We start from the raw sequence: 18,286 nt of genomic DNA on the forward strand, positions 1-18,286 counted from the left end.
TGACATAAAAATACTTGCACAGATAATAGTATTCTCCCTATTGAATTCTCAGAATGACTATTAAGATAGGTTTTCAAATTGTTTAGCTTATGGAGGCCCTCCCCCGCACTTTATTGTGAAGGCGAGGCGTGGAGGGGGGGGGGCTGCATTGTGTGCACTGTTGTAACTCTAACACTCACAAACATAAGCACACACACGAACACGCACACACATCTTATTATAGGCCTATCACTGTATGGTCATTGACTGCTAAAGAAAAATTTGAAGAACCCACCTGTGTTTCGGTCACTGCCAGCTGACTCGCCATTTCCGCTCTTTCAGCAGACGATAAGTATTTCTTCTGCTCAAACTGTTTCTCTAATTCAAATATTTGTCTGCCGGTAAAAGTTGTTCGTGCTTTTTTCTTCTTGACGGAATTGGCATCGTCTTTGAGGTCGTCTTCGTTCTTCCTCTTCTTGTCTCCCATCTCAGTATCTGGATAAGGAATAGGAGAGGAAGTTGATTTAGAGAGTGAGGAGCTGTAAGAGTTCAAATCACAAATGTCGTCAATCTGGACACTTGGGCAGACGGATGAGCAGACGCACAGACTGGCATAGTTTAAGCTTTACTCCTCTGGATTACGAGCATGATTCTCAGAGTAAACATTAGGATTGCATAACAACTGTAATGAGTGTTATTTTGATTAATTTATACATATTGCGTATAGCGCCATATTGCATCCTATAATGTATTACTATGTTTATATTCTTGTATTTTATATGTTGAAATGGTTGAGTGCTTTGTGAACATTTTCATGAACGTAACGCGATGCAAGAGATATGAGATCGACCAGATAGTAGATTGTCTTTTATCGTGTTTCTAGTTGCTTCGAATTCTAGTTGTTTAATATATTTGAAAATTTTCTCGGTTGATTTATGTATTATAGTAATTAACATTAAAAAATAATTAAAACCCAAGGTCAGTCAAATTAATGGAGCCATATCTTCAAAGAAGCTCCTCTAGCCAAGTGGAGAGAGTTTATTGAAAACTATAATCATGGGCGACAAGAAATTTTTTTTTATCAATTCCTATTTTAGGTTCAAATAATAAACTAAACATTCATGTTTTAGGTATCATAAAAAAATTAGCAAATCTGGGAATCAAACACAAGACATTCATGTTAGTACAAATACTGCTTAGAACTTTCATTAGTATAGTTCCATGGTTTTACTTCTATTATATTAATAAATACAAAACGTAATATGTCGCCTCCCATTCCTGTCATGTTTGTTCCTTTATGCATTAAACACACATTACACCATTCCACATTCACACCACGCATTCGCACCCCTCCACATTCACACTGACTGTTCGCACCCCTCCACATTCACACTGACTGTTCGCACCCCTCCACATTCACACTGACTGTTCGCACCCCTCCACATTCACACTGACTGTTCGCACCCCTCCACATTCACACTGACTGTTCGCACCCCTCCACATTCACACTGACTGTTCGCACCCCTCCACATTCACACTGACTGTTCGCACCCCTCCACATTCACACTGACTGTTCGCACCCCTCCACATTCACACTGACTGTTCGCACCCCTCCACATTCACGCCACACATTTGCACCCCTCCACATTCACACCACGCATGTGCAGCAATCCACATTCACACCACGCATTTGCAGCAATCCACATTCACACCACGCATGCGCACCAATCCACATTCACACCACGCATGCGCACCAATCCACATTCACACCACGCATGTGCAGCAATCCACATTCACACCACGCATGTGCAGCAATCCACATTCACACCACGCATGCGCACCAATCCACATTCACACCACGCATGTGCAGCAATCCGCATTCACACCACGCATGTGCAGCAATCCACATTCACACCACGCATGTGCAGCAATCCACATTCACACCACGCATGTGCAGCAATCCACATTCACACCACGCATGCGCACCAATCTGCATTCACATCACGCATGCGCACCAATCCGCATTCACAACACTGCGCACTTGCGTTCTTTTGACCAACTTTGAAGCTCTTTAACCCTGAAGAAAAATGGAGGTAATTAAAAGAATTGTATAAAAAACAAAATGCGACATCCAATTGTTTTGTAGATATGTATCATTAGAGGAAGTGAAGACATATAGCAAGCACTTCCCGTTATATACATGTTCACTGACAGGCAGACTTACCGGAAGAGGACAATGATGGGGATCCACAGCCAGGGCTGCAGGTGGACCTGGAGTTATCCACATCCCTATGACTTTCCAAGCACTGGTCCTGCTGATAGATGTCGTCGCAGTGGTTCCGGTGGTGTCCGTGGTGAGCTAGGGCAGCGTGCACCAGGTCACGGTGACCGTGAATGGAGTGGTGGTGCTTGAGTGAGTGAAAGCTGACGATGGTGGTGCTGTGCGGGTGAGTGCAGTGAAACTCAGGGCACGAGGGCTGGTTGCAGTCCGAGTAGTCACTTGATAAGTGTGTAAGAGTTAAGGAAAATTAATCATTTCATCCAGAATGAATGTAACTTTAAAAAAAAACTCTCTATCATGTTTTGTACATTAAAAAAACACAACAACAGATAAATAAAGATAAGTAAGAAGTGTTTTATTTTGTAAGGGACACTCTAGTTGGGCTTACAACAGAACAAGTCCAGAAGTTTCTTTCATAATTGTAGAACTAGAGCATCACGTGACGATGTAAGAAAGGAGAATGTGAAATGGAATGTATATATTGCATAACTTCTTCAGCAGCTTGTGTTGGATAGTTCAGAACTGCAAGTTTTATTTTAGATTACCTCCCTTTTGTTCAGCTATTTTCCCTTTAAGTGCAGACAGGATGTTAGAGTAGCCGTTAAGTTTCCTCTGGTTCGTTTGAGTCGAATAAGCAAGTCTGGTATATGGTCTTCATATAACGAAATGTCAGTGACCTTAGGTCTATATGTCATTACGGATGCGCATGAGTGTAAGGTGCGTATCATCGTCTGCTTCCGTTATAAGTCTATAGTGGCTGATCTTTTTTTTTTCTTCTCTGCCAGCAACTATTCTCGTTGCTTCTTAGTTAGCAACACCAACACTCGCAAGTCTTAGCTATATATGAGAACGAGTTACTGTGGGACTTGGGAACAAGAAAAACATTTTATAAAAATATTTTTTTTTAAAAGACAATATCTCTATGTATAATTCTCTTCTTGGCTCAAGAGTTTGGACATCAAGTAATGAAAAGATCACTCTTTTATTTCTGCAAGTCGGACGGACTAGAGTTACCCCAGTTTGCGTAGGGATACGTAGAGAATTGTTGACCTCAAGTAATTCTTCATTAGTTTGAGGCGAGAGAAGCTTCTTTCACTAGATTCCACATTTACGGGTATTGCATAATGCCGTTTTTTTTATCGCGCGTAGAATTGGCGTTTTCCATAATGAATGACACCCCAAAATGACAATTTTCGGTCTATATATTTCAGGAGATTTGTATGAGTTTTCAAAAGATTTTAATAATTTCCGGATATTTCCAGGACATTTTCGTATATTTTGCAATTGCAGATTTCCAGGAGCTCCTGGTAAATCAGAAGGCCGCGGGAAATCTGTTATAAGTTATAAAATGCTTTTATTTAATAATTTATACACCTAGAATTAGCGCGGGTCCTATGTAAGTGCGGGGCACACTGCAGACGCATAGGTTGCAGTGGCCTAAGGCCGGCCCTGCAAAATAGAGGCGTATGCTACGCCGCCGATCGACTAGTCAACAATAATTTTTTTAAATAACTTTTAAAAAATTTTGGTTCGATTCTGGTATCTAGCCCCTGACGTCGTCAGCTGCTAGAAAATACGAATATATGGTTCGGCCATCCAGGAAGGCGTATTAGTGCGTTTATTTATTGGTATACTTATTCTATGGACATCTAGATCTAATACTAGACCTCAAGTTTTGATTTAGAACTCTTAATCTAGATCTAGAATCTAGATGTAATCTCTATTAGACTTACGTAAAAATATAAGCAACGCTTATAAACTTCAATACATTTGAAGCAACTTTAAATTTACTCAGTTAAACGGTAATACGGCTTACTACGTCATGTTGGCTGTAGACCTAGATATAGTCTCCAGCCAAATTTATATTTATTTATTTTTTACTTTGAAAAATTATAACGGTCAAACTAGAGTTTTCCCCGTGTGGCCAACGAGCTAGTAATTCTTTTCTCAGCAATATACATCAACTGTTAAATTTCTAGGAAAATCGTCGTTTTTGAGATCAGCGTCCAGAATCCTCGATCCCGGTTCCAGAAAGTTCTAACTTGAATAGAGGTATTGTAAAAAAAAAATCATTTTATCAAAGTGATCTTCTTTTGTTTAAATTTTGATCTCTAGGAGAGAGAAAAACAAGAGAAAGAGACATGAAGGAATGTGGTTGCAGCATAATGGATCCTAAAAGAAAACGCATAATGAAATTTAAAACAAAAAAAAAAAAATTTGGAAGATTGTGAGTTAATTAGACAAAATAACCAATGTTAATGACACCATACTGAGAGACTTCTGTTTCTAACTAAATTATAAAATGTACTTTATGTTACAAGTGGAAGAAGTTTGATTCTATAGTGCTGACAAGTGCACACACAAGTGACTGCATTGAATTCTTGTCAAATACTTTGCTTTTCAAATGCTGCACACCGGATAGACCAAAAATGTAAAATCAAATCTCTTCATGTCTTCAGTCTGCTCTCTTCATGTCTTCAGTCTGCTCTCTTCATGTCTTCAGTCTGCTCTCTTCATGTCTTCAGTCTGCTCTCTTCATGTCTTCAGTCTGCTCTCTTCATGTCTTCAGTCTGCTCTCTTCATGTCTTCAGTCTGCTCTCTTCATGTCTTCAGTCTGCTCTCTTCATGTCTTCAGTCTGCTCTCTTCATGTCTTCAGTCTGCTCTCTTCATGTCTTCAGTCTGCTCTCTTCATGTCTTCAGTCTGCTCTCTTCATGTCTTCAGTCTGCTCTCTTCATGTCTTCAGTCTGCTCTCTTCATGTCTTCAGTCTGCTCTCTTCATGTCTTCAGTCTGCTCTCTTCATGTCTTCAGTCTGCTCTCTTCATGTCTTCAGTCTGCTCTCTTCATGTCTTCAGTCTGCTCTCTTCATGTCTTCAGTCTGCTCCTGTAATGAGTTCAACTTTGGTTAGCCCAACAGGTTTCATTGTGTAAACCAACAAACAGACACAAATACGAAAGCATCAGATGAAGTGTCCTATGTACCATCACGACTCGGTGATGAAAGGCTGGGCAGCCGCTGATGGACGTTAGCAGCTGAAATATAATAGTGGACGAATGGTAATTGGAAGAAGATCCCAGGGCGGAGAAATACAATGATTGTGAAGCAGATCACACCAGGTTCGTGCAGCAAAGTCGTCACAGACTCAAGTTCGTTGATTAAAATATTTTCAGCGTTCACCAAGATTTTAAAACAGGTTTAGGCAATTTAAGAAGGTTATGAAGAGTCTTGTTGGTTTAGGGTTTTTTACGCTCACGAGTAGTTGCAGTAATGAAAGAAAAATCATAATGAGACAAAGCTGAAAGGTCATGTTCAACATATCAAACTAATTAAACTAAGTAGATTTTTTTATGGTTTGAATACAATGTATGGATAACAGTGCACATATACACATATTTTAAAAAAGGCTTTGCTTATGAAATACACATATTATAGTTTGGTTTACTTTTAGATCGATATATAACAATATAAGGTAACAATTAGCAGTGTAAAGTTTATTTTGAAATTAACACCTTCAGAAAATCTTCACCCAGTTTTGTTAGTTTGTAATTTAATAATTATCTAGACCTATAATTAGCTGTACATTGAAACTATGTTCACAATTTTCATTTAAATAAGAAATAGAAATCGTTGGTCTGCTTAGATAATTATATCAAAGAGAGCTCAGTAGTATCGTATATAAATTGTGTTAATGGTTTTGTTTTTAAAGAACTGGATAATTGGAAACATTAAAATAATACAACAGATAGATAGATAGATAGATAGATAGATAGATAGATAGATAGATAGATAGATAGATAGATAGACAGACAGACAGACAGACAAACAGATAGATAGATAGATAGATAGATAGATAGATAGATAGATAGATAGATAGATAGATAGATAGATAGATAGCAGATAGATAGATAGATAGATAGATAGATAGATAGATAGATAGACAGACAGACAGACAGACAGACAGACAGACAGACAGACAGACAGACAGATAGATAGATAGATAGATAGATAGATAGATAGATAGATAGATAGATAGATAGATAGCAGATAGATAGATAGATAGATAGATAGATAGATAGATAGATAGATAGATAGATAGCAGATAGATAGATAGACAGATAGATAGATAGATAGACAGACAGACAGACAGACAGACAGACAGACAGATAGATAGATAGATAGATAGATAGATAGATAGATAGATAGATAAAGATATAGATATATTTATTCATTTATGTGTATTACACATAAAAGGTTAAATTCCATAGAAAAATTCTAGAAAAATCGTTACAGCCGTTTTTGAGATCAACGTTTAGGTTCCTGCAACCAATTTCTATGACTTAAATAGATGTACTGTTTGTGGAGACACAAACTCAAAATCGGCCCCCAAAGTGCTCCACCCAGACAGGTAAAAAGGCAGGTTTCAATACTTTCAGAAAGAATATCAGAATGAAATTTTATCAAAGGCTAATGATAGAGAAGAATGGAGAAAGAAGGTTGACGGATCTTGTAAATGTCAAATTAGATGTGAACCTGGCCTAACTAATGTCTTGTGATGAATTGCTCTAATTGTTTTGTAAAGGGTCAATCTCTTATTCCCCAAGAAAAAAAAACATCTCCGTAAAGAAAATAAAAAATCCTTTAGTTGGTGTTCTATTCTATGTAATGCGGCAGTTCACGTAATAATATGAGAAACTACTTATTAATTGTTGTTTTAAATTATGTCCAACTTGTATGGATTCTAAATAGATTTTTTCTCTTTAAAAAAAGTAAACATTTTTTTTTTGTGTAAATGTAGTAAATAGTATAACAGAACTTATTTAACTTAGCAATACAAATGTAAAAAAAAACCCGTTTGCATAAATGTGTACAATATATGGTGCCTAGCTATCTCCCCTACTAAAGAGCCTCACGTGTTTGTTACTATTAATAGTGAATAGTAAAAGTGGTGTATTTTTATGAAAAAAACTGCTTGCATAAGTGATTTAAAAAATTAGATTTTTGACCATTGATGTATTTAAGGCACCGAGCCTAAGATTACACTAGTTCATAGTCTTTTTGTAGAAGGAAAATCAAGTTAACAGAATCCTATGCGTGTCTCAATTAGGTTGTTGTCATACGCCAAGAGAATCATGGGAAGACTCTAGGGGACTTAACAGACTCTTTATTCAAATCGCAAGGTACAATGACACAGAACATATGAGCAATCCGTAAGCTTCCCGATTGCTCAATTTCATCATAAAAAATGTATCCAAAATGAGTTCGGATAAATATGAAATTTCCTTGACAAATCATTCAACCGAGCGAGGCTCGGTCACCTAGTACTATATATAAATCCTGGCTACGCCCATAATACAGAGTGCGTTGTAAAAATAGCCGTAGCATCTAGATTTAGCAGGCTACCAAATATCGTGAGATCAGATTTTTTTAAAGCTATCTTACTGTTTGATATCTAAAAGTGATAGTCGAAAGGACAGACAGTACACAGAAAACAAATAGCATAGTTTTACAAGTCCTCATTTCAGCTTGCCAACTCTCATGGGGTCAAAAAACAAAAAGCTGTGATTTTGGAAATGGGAAAAAACGCTATTAGATTTGTGTGGAATGTCTGTCCGTCCGTCCTTCGAACGTCCGTCCCGTTTAGATCTAGTAAACTAGAAAAGAAAGTGAAAATCCGACATCGTAATATTTTAGACCATTCAAAGTTCTGATGCAACAGGTACTTTTATTATTTCTGAAAGCGAAAAATCTAATTTTTCAAATCACTTATGCAAGCATTTTTTTCATAAAAATACACCACTTTTACAACTATTCACTATTAATAGTAACAAACATCGGAGTCTCTTTAGTAGGGGAGGAAATTATTTACAATATTTTAAAGATATTTATGCAAATGGTTTTAGATTTTTTGTCAAAAAAGATTTTTTTAACAATGTATTGCTAAATTAAATAAGTTCTGTCATACAAACTACTACATTTACACAACAAAATGTTAACTTTTTTTAAAGAGAAAAAATGTATTTAGTACCTATATTAATTGGACATACGCCAAGAGAATCATGGGAAGACTCTAGGGGACTTAACAGACTCTTTATTCAAATCGCAAGGTACAATGACACGGAAAATAGTAAGTTTCCCGAATGTTCAATTTCATCATAAAAATGTATCCAAAATGAGTTCGGATAAATATGAAATTTCTTTGACAAATCATTCAACCGAGCGAGGCTCGGTCACCTGGTACTATATATAAATCCTGTGTTTCGTATTTTATCATAATATTGCTTAAACTAGAACGTTACAAGAACAAATATAAAAGACATAACTAAAGGAAATTAACAAAAATAATTGTTTTTCTAGAGGATTGACCCTTTACAAAACAATAACATCAATTAGATATTCATTATAAGACAGGTTAGGCCAGGCTCATATATAGCTTCACATTCACCTATCTTTGGTCTGCTGGGGCACCACACAAGATCTGTCAACCTTCTTTCTTCATTCTTCACTGTTATTTCTCTATAATAGAATTTCATTCTGATGTTCTTTTCTTTCTGATAATATTGAAACCTGACTTTTTACCTGCCTGGGTGGACCACTTCGGGGTCCGATTTTGAGTTTGTGTTTCCACACAAACTGTCTTTGTAACCTTGTTAGCTTCTGAAATTTGTATAGTTTTTTTTATCGCCTACATTTTCGAAAAGAGGACCCATGATTGGACCCATAGTTGTCCGCTAATGAGTTTGTGGTTCAGATAAATTATTTGTGTAGCTTGATGTTTTTTTATTTTATAGTATTTTTTTTTTTTTACATTTTTATGAAATTTGAAGATGTTTTAATTTCAGTCTAAAAGAAACACCAACCGTCCCATTAGTCAGCTCCAATGTCGTAATGCTTAGATAATTGAAAGAGAGAAGGTTTCTATATCCAAAAAAAAGTCCAGTTCTCTAGATCTCACTACAGTAACGATGATGGTCATAGAGTATTCGTTACGTAGTAGATGTCATCACGTGACTGAGTGGAGAGTCATGCTGTCTTCTAGAGTTGTACATTGTACGTATCCATGTCTCGGCTAGAGTGGCGACATTCTAAGATTCTCTCAACTATTTTAAAAGTAAACGACATTAGTGAATTCTAGTAGATATAGTTCACGACACACCGAGTGATAAATTCATTATCTGTAACAAGAATAGAAATTCTAGAATTTTTACATTAAATATGAAGAAAAAAATTCGTATCAATTTTGCATTTTAAAATGCATCAATGTTTGTTAGTTGTTGTTTTTTTAACGGATTTTGAGGAGGATAAACCAATGCTTGTTTTAGTGTGGTCGGTCTGACCTTCTGTTCGCCTGTCTGAATACGATTTTTAAAAATTAGTATAAAGTCCTAATTCACCTAACTTTGAAGAGTTCTCAAAATAGGTCTTCAATAAGTGAGTTCTCTTGTTTTTAAAACAAATATGCAATAAACTATACATATATGAAACAAGACCTAAAAGGCATATTCTGTATCCTACTATCTATATATATAATTCTCTTCTCTGAGATGAACCATAGTCGTTCTATGACTGAAGGAGGCCAATGATGATGATGATGATGATGATAATGATGATGAATTCTCTTCATGGCTCAAGAATTTGAACTACAAGAAGTAAGAAGAAGTAAAAGAAAGATCACTCTCTTATTTCTGCGGATAGTCACCCCACGAAGAACAAGAGGGGTGGGGGGAGAACAAGTATTCACCGGTCACTACGGATGGCTGCCTGGTCGTGCGGCTTGCGCGTTGGACTGTCGTTTGGATTTATCGATAGTCCCGGGTTCAAACCCTGCCCGCTCCCATCCCCAATTGTCCTGCGGGAGGTTTGGACTAGGAAGTAAACTATTGTCAACTCTGAAGGAACATCCGAAACATGTAAAACATTTTACAAGCAAACATTTTACAAACACTAAATAGCAGCGCCGGACTTAACCATTGTGACCAAGAAATCTTGGAAGGAGAACAAGTAATCTACTATGTACATTGACAGGTCACTAAATAGCAGGGCCGGACTTAACAATTGTGGGGCCCTATGCGAAACGGATTTCGCGGGGCCAAGTTTGGGTAGGGAAGCGGATAATAAGTGAAATTACAGAATTACTTTACGAGCCTTGCGTGTAGCAAATTCATACAGCATATCATAATAATTCTGTTTCCTACATAGATCACGCTTAACAGCAAGAATTGCTAAATGTTTAAATTTATGTTTGAGAATTGTTGATCTCAAGTAATTCTTAATTAGCGCGAGAAGCTTCTTTTACAAGATTACACAATTACGGCTAATGCATAATGCCGTTTTTATTTATCGCGCGTAGGATTGGCGTTTTCCATATTGAATGACACCACAAAATGACAATTTTTGTCTATATATTCCGTATATTTTAAGGACTTTTTCGTATCTTTTGCAATTTCGGAAAATTTCCAGGAGCTCCTGGTAAATCGACAGGAGGGCGCGGGAAATCTGTTTTAAGTTATAAAATGGTTTAATTTAATAATTTATACACCTTGAATTAGCGCGGGTCTTATGAAAGTGCGGGTCCTATAAAAGTGCGGGGCCCACTGCGGTCGCATAGGTTGCAGTGGCCTAAGGCCGGCCCTGCAAAATAGCGGCGTATGCTACGCGCCGGTCGACTAGTATACTATACAAGACATACCATGCACTGATTGAAGGTACTATAGTTGCAATGTCGAGAGAATACATGTGAGTGCATACTGTCTGACCTTAGTGACCTGTAGGAAGGACCAATCATGACAGGCTGTACTTATAGAGACTTGTTTATAGCATGGTCTGTTACAGGATCTGGTTGTTTAAATTTGAATAAGTAATGTGTAGACATTGGATACAAGAAAGGCTAAAGTTTCATTAACGAATCAAAGTAGTAGCTGTTAATTATGTAACATTGAGTTTGAGTTGCTGTGTGGGGAGTGGGTGACATTTATTGGGGTCCGCTCCCCACTCTGTTGTCCTCAAACAAGCATGGCAATAGTTTCACTAGCGGATCAGGTGAGAGATGCGGTAGATGTAATTGCTCCCCCCCTTCCCCCAAACAGTGAAACACACACAAACACACACAAACACACACAAACACACCACTAATTCTTCGGGAAAAGGGGTTGTTCGTTTGTGTGTGTGTGTGCGTGGATAAAACACAAGTAGTGTAAAAAAAAATAAATTTATCATAATTATTTATGATATTGATAAACATGGGTGCAAGTTGTGCAAGTTGTGGTGTGAGTGTACAATTTAGTGACAATGTAGTTTGCTTTAGTTTTGATCAGGCTTGATTTCTCGTAGATTAGCTTTATTAATGGAGTCCAGAAACTATTGGATAACAAATCAATGTATGGAATATTTTTTTTTCCGGAGGGGCGGTGTAGATCTCCACCCCTCTCCCCAGGCTGCAGCCAGACAGCACCGTATGGCAAGAAAACAATGAAACTGTTCTGTCCTTCTCGTCCAATCTAGTTATCCATCTACTTCTATCTATCAAACCAAAGTCCTAACTAACTATCTATCTACTTCTATCTATTAAAGTCCTAACTGACTATCTATCTACTTCTATCTATCAAACCAAAGTCCTAACTGACTATCTATCTACTTCTATCTATCAAACCAAAGTCCTAACTGACTATCTATCTACTTCTATCTATCAAACCAAAGTCCTAACTGACTATCTATCTACTTCTATCTATCAAACCAAAATCCTAACTGACTATCTATCTACTTCTATCTATAAAACCAAAGTCCTAACTGACTATCTATCTACTTCTATCTATCAAACCAAAGTCCTAACTGACTATCTATCTACTTCTATCTATCAAACCAAAGTCCTAACTGACTATCTATCAACTTCTATCTATCAAACCAAAGTCCTAACTGACTATCTATCAACTTCTATCTATCAAGTCTAACCCTAACTGACTATCTATCAACTTCTATCTATCAAGTCTAACCCTAACTGACTCACTATCAAGTCTAACCCTAACTGACTATCTATCAAGTCTAACCCTAACTGACTCACTATCAAGTCTAACCCTAACTGACTATCTATCAAGTCTAACCCTAACTGACTCACTATCAAGTCTAACCCTAACTGACTATCTATCAAGTCTAACCCTAACTGACTATCTATCAAGTCTAACCCTAACTGACTATCTATCAAGTCTAACCCTAACTGACTATCTATCAAGTCTAACCCTAACTGACTCACTATCAAGTCTAACCCTAACTGACTATCTATCAAGTCTAACCCTAACTGACTCACTATCAAGTCTAACCCTAACTGACTCACTATCAAGTCTAACCCTAACTGACTCACTATCAAGTCTAACCCTAACTGACTATCTATCAAGTCTAACCCTAACTGACTCACTATCAAGTCTAACCCTAACTGACTCACTATCAAGTCTAACCCTAACTGACTCACTATCAAGTCTAACCCTAACTGACTCACTATCAAGTCTAACCCTAACTGACTCACTATCAAGTCTAACCCTAACTGACTCACTATCAAGTCTAACCCTAACTGACTCACTATCAAGTCTAACCCTAACTGACTCACTATCAAGTCTAACCCTAACTGACTATCTATCAAGTCTAACCCTAACTGACTATCTATCAAGTCTAACCCTAACTGACTATCTATCAAGTCTAACCCTAACTGACTCACTATCAAGTCTAACCCTAACTGACTATCTATCAAGTCTAACCCTAACTGACTCACTATCAAGTCTAACCCTAACTGACTCACTATCAAGTCTAACCCTAACTGACTCACTATCAAGTCTAACCCTAACTGACTCACTATCAAGTCTAACCCTAACTGACTATCTATCAAGTCTAACCCTAACTGACTCACTATCAAGTCTAACCCTAACTGACTCACTATCAAGTCTAACCCTAACTGACTCACTATCAAGTCTAACCCTAACTGACTCACCATCAAGTCTAACCCTAACTGACTCACTATCAAGTCTAACCCTAACTGACTCACTATCAAGTCTAACCCTAACTGACTCACTATCAAGTCTAACCCTAACTGACTCACTATCAAGTCTAACCCTAACTGACTCACTATCAAGTCTAACCCTAACTGACTCACTATCAAGTCTAACCCTAACTGACTCACTATCAAGTCTAACCCTAACTGACTCACTATCAAGTCTAACCCTAACTGACTCACTATCAAGTCTAACCCTAACTGACTCACTATCAAGTCTAACCCTAACTGACTATCTATCAAGTCTAACCCTAACTGACTATCTATCAAGTCTAACCCTAACTGATTATCTATCAAGTCTAACCCTAACTGACTATCTATCAAGTCTAACCCTAACTGACTCACTATCAAGTCTAACCCTAACTGACTATCTATCAAGTCTAACCCTAACTGACTCACTATCAAGTCTAACCCTAACTGACTCACTATCAAGTCTAACCCTAACTGACTCACTATCAAGTCTAACCCTAACTGACTATCTATCAAGTCTAACCCTAACTGACTCACTATCAAGTCTAACCCTAACTGACTCACTATCAAGTCTAACCCTAACTGACTCACTATCAAGTCTAACCCTAACTGACTCACTATCAAGTCTAACCCTAACTGACTCACTATCAAGTCTAACCCTAACTGACTCACTATCAAGTCTAACCCTAACTGACTCACTATCAAGTCTAACCCTAACTGACTCACTATCAAGTCTAACCCTAACTGACTATCTATCAAGTCTAACCCTAACTGACTATCTATCAAGTCTAACCCTAACTGACTATCTATCAAGTCTAACCCTAACTGACTCACTATCAAGTCTAACCCTAACTGACTATCTATCAAGTCTAACCCTAACTGACTCACTATCAAGTCTAACCCTAACTGACTCACTATCAAGTCTAACCCTAACTGACTCACTATCAAGTCTAACCCTAACTGACTCACTATCAAGTCTAACCCTAACTGACTATCTATCAAGTCTAACCCTAACTGACTCACTATCAAGTCTAACCCTAACTGACTCACTATCAAGTCTAACCCTAACTGACTCACTATCAAGTCTAACCCTAACTGACTCACCATCAAGTCTAACCCTAACTGACTCACTATCAAGTCTAACCCTAACTGACTCACTATCAAGTCTAACCCTAACTGACTCACTATCAAGTCTAACCCTAACTGACTCACTATCAAGTCTAACCCTAACTGACTCACTATCAAGTCTAACCCTAACTGACTCACTATCAAGTCTAACCCTAACTGACTCACTATCAAGTCTAACCCTAACTGACTCACTATCAAGTCTAACCCTAACTGACTCACTATCAAGTCTAACCCTAACTGACTCACTATCAAGTCTAACCCTAACTGACTCACTATCAAGTCTAACCCTAACTGACTCACTATCAAGTCTAACCCTAACTGACTCACTATCAAGTCTAACCCTAACTGACTCACTATCAAGTCTAACCCTAACTGACTCACTATCAAGTCTAACCCTAACTTCTATCTATCAAGTCTAACCCTAACTTCTATCTATCAAGTCTAACCCTAACTTCTATCTATCAAGTCTAACCCTAACTTCTATCTATCAAGTCTAACCCTAACTGACTCACTGACCTATTTTCATATTTGCCCTAAGAATCAATCATGAAGTAGTCGGAAACTTCAATTATAAAACCAGTACGCTTAGCAAGCCACGGTTTGACACCAGTACGCTTAGCAAGCCACGGTTTGACACCAGTACGCTTAGCAAGCCACGGTTTGACACCAGTACGCTTAGCAAGCCACGGTTTGACACCAGTACGCTTAGCAAGCCACGGTTTGACACCAGTACGCTTAGCAAGCCACGGTTTGACACCAGTACGCTTAGCAAGCCACGGTTTGACACCAGTACGCTTAGCAAGCCACGGTTTGACACCAGTACGCTTAGCAAGCCACGGTTTGACACCAGTACGCTTAGCAAGCCACGGTTTGACACCAGTACGCTTAGCAAGCCACGGTTTGACACCAGTACGCTTAGCAAGCCACGGTTTGACACCAGTACGCTTAGCAAGCCACGGTTTGACACCAGTACGCTTAGCAAGCCACGGTTTGACACCAGTACGCTTAGCAAGCCACGGTTTGACACCAGTACGCTTAGCAAGCCACGGTTTGACACCAGTACGCTTAGCAAGCCACGGTTTGACACCAGTACGCTTAGCAAGCCACGGTTTGACACCATTTCCGAGATAATAGAAACATAAGTAATGCTGTACCCAGGGCCGGATTTAACTAAATGGACGCAGGATTTTTTTTCAAAAGCTTTAATAAAAATCCACATAATATTTATATCTAAAAGCATGCCATATTTTTTAAAAAAGCTAGAAATAGAGTACGTGTACATTTGATCTCATTTTCCTTCATAAAAAAAAAAATATGTATATTTTAGAACAAAAAATGAGTTTGTGGAGGGAAGGTCCTGGGTGGAAGCATTGCCGTAAATGTGGAGTTGCACGACTATATTACGGCCACGCTACACACTGACACTACTATTGCCCAGATTTAAAGCATTGTCAGTAATAATGGAAACAAAAATGTAAGCAAAAAATTAAGTTTCAGAAATGACGAAAATCGGATATTTCCTTTGCCTCTATTGAGGGGCCCTTCTCTGGTCATGATCTAGCCCCGCCTGACCTCCCTTTTATCCGGCCCTGGCTGCACCATTTCATGACTTCAAACAGATTCTATTGAGCTAAACAAGTCAAACAAGAGACAAGATGTAATCAAAGAGGATGGATAATTAACTCTTCAGTGCACATACTTTCTGAAAGCTTCCTCTTTACAGCTGGAGCTTCGTGTTTCACCCAGTATGTCAGCAATGAGAAAAGATGTGAATCTCCTTGGGGACTTGTTGTACACGTGGCCATGCCAGCTACCTGGCTGGGCAAACATGGTCACCTGGAAATAATAAGTCAATGATCCATTATGTTCATCATTAATGACACTTTATGTATAATTGATTTATGCTGATGTCTTTATTAATTATATATGTTACCGGCAAAGTGCGAAATCCGGCATTCTGTAGATTGTTGAAGCAAAGTAGGAAATAGAGAATTCTCTCTCTAGTACCTGCTTTTCGAACTTTGCCGGTAACATATAAAATAGATAGATAGATAGATAGATAGATAGATAGATAGATAGATAGATAGATAGATAGATAGATAGATAGATAGATAGATAGATAGATGAACAAATAATTCCACACAAATTGAAATAGGAGTCTTGCAGTTTTTTTTATCCCGATTTTCTGTTCATTTTTTTTTTGTTTCTAGTTCTATTGTTCTTGGAACATGTACTTCCATGACTGTACTTGGGTAACCGAGAAGTGTTTAATATTGACATGTACTTCCATGACTGTACTTGGGTAACCGAGAAGTGTTTAATATTTACATGGAGCAAGATGAAAAGGAATCAATTTATAACGTGAAGTTGACTTCGTAATGCTTCCCATTGGGTATATTTAATTTAGTTACTTTCTATTCTACCTCTCTTGTTTATTTTAGCATCACGGCTGTCTTCTGGACTATTTCATAATACATGCTCTATAGGAGTTTCATTTGTAAGTTATTAATAGAATCATCTTTTTTCTTTTCACACGTAGTCGCGTCCATATGACAGAGATATGTTTTTTTCACATAAGATTATGGATTACAGAGGCAACGAATGATTCAAATCTCCATAAGTCTACAGTATCAGAGTAGGTTTATTGAAACACACGGCCAGTGATGGCTAAATTATGGCACGCGGGCCAACTTCGGCCGGGTGAAAGATTAAAACCTGCCCGCTGAAAGGTAAAATATCACCCGCCATATGTTTTGTAATAATCAATTAAAAATAACAACATAACTTTTTTTACAAAGCTTATATAAACTCACTCTGTCTGTCTGTCTGTCTGGGAAAAAGGTTGTACACGTTATTTCTCCCAAATATTTTAAATTGTGCTTACAAGCATCTAGACATTCCTAACACATATGTAAGATTGTTCTTTATTGATTTCTCATCAGCTTTTAATACCATACAACTTCATTTACTTATTGAAAAAATAAAAGATTTGAAGATTTGTCCATATATAATACTATGGGCTAATGAATTTTTGACCCAGAGACCTCAGAGGGTTAGGGTAAACAAATGCACGTATAGTTAACACAGGGGCGCCTCAGGGGGCTGTCACATCGCCATTGTGGTTCATTTTGTACACTTATGATTTTCAATCCGATAGTTCTTGTTGCTCCTTCACAAAATTCGCTGATGATGCGGCTCTTCTTGACCTGCTCTCAGAGAGCTCAGACGTAAATGAGTATTTCAACGAAATAGAACACATTGAAAAATAAGGTAAAGATATTTTTTTAATATTAAATATACAAACAAACAAAGAAGTGATAATCGATTTTCGTAAGGAGAAGAAGGTACATGATATTGTTTCTTTAGCTGGAGAGAAAATTGAAATAGTGCAAACGTTTAAATACCTTGGTACTATCTTAGACAATAAATTACATTTTACTGCAAATACTGATTATAACAGCAAAAAAGGGCAGCAAAGATTACGATTACTTAGAAAATGTCCTCATTTAATGTTAGCGTAAAGGCCTTGGCATTGTTTTATCACGCTCACATCTGCAATATTTTAAGTTTTAATATCACTGCCTGGTATGGCAATCTGAGCACTAAAAATAAAAATAAAGTCCAAGGAATCCTAAATGATGCTGGTAAAGCCATTGGCAAAAAACAAAACCCGTTTGGGCAGCTGTTTGATAACGTCAATCGTAAGAAAGCTACAAAAGGTTCTAGAAATAAATAATCACCCTCTGGGTCAGGAGTTTGTGATCTTACCATCCCAAAAGAGATACAAGACACCGATAGCAAAGACAAACAGACACACAAACTCTTCTGTCCCCCTGGTAATCAAATAACAAAATAAAATTCAACGATCTGATATCAACTTTTCACATGTAAATTA

The 18,286-nt window shown here is 37.6% G+C and overlaps 1 protein-coding gene across 1 annotated transcript in view; it reads right to left on the reverse strand.

The window, feature by feature from the left end:
- LOC106070699 (uncharacterized) overlaps positions 1 to 18,286 on the reverse strand; it is a 58,566-nt gene that overhangs the window by 21,157 nt on the left and 19,123 nt on the right. The window contains exons 2-4 of the mRNA XM_056043714.1: positions 16,091 to 16,227; positions 2,204 to 2,478; positions 275 to 474 (exon numbers count right to left, since the gene is read on the reverse strand). Of these exons, the coding sequence (XP_055899689.1) occupies positions 275 to 474; positions 2,204 to 2,478; positions 16,091 to 16,221 (606 nt within the window). The 5' untranslated portion in view covers positions 16,222 to 16,227. The remainder of the gene's footprint in view (positions 1 to 274; positions 475 to 2,203; positions 2,479 to 16,090; positions 16,228 to 18,286) is intronic.

Source organism: Biomphalaria glabrata, chromosome 1 (genome assembly GCF_947242115.1).
Source record: "Biomphalaria glabrata chromosome 1, xgBioGlab47.1, whole genome shotgun sequence".
Taxonomy (NCBI): Eukaryota; Metazoa; Mollusca; class Gastropoda; family Planorbidae; genus Biomphalaria; species Biomphalaria glabrata.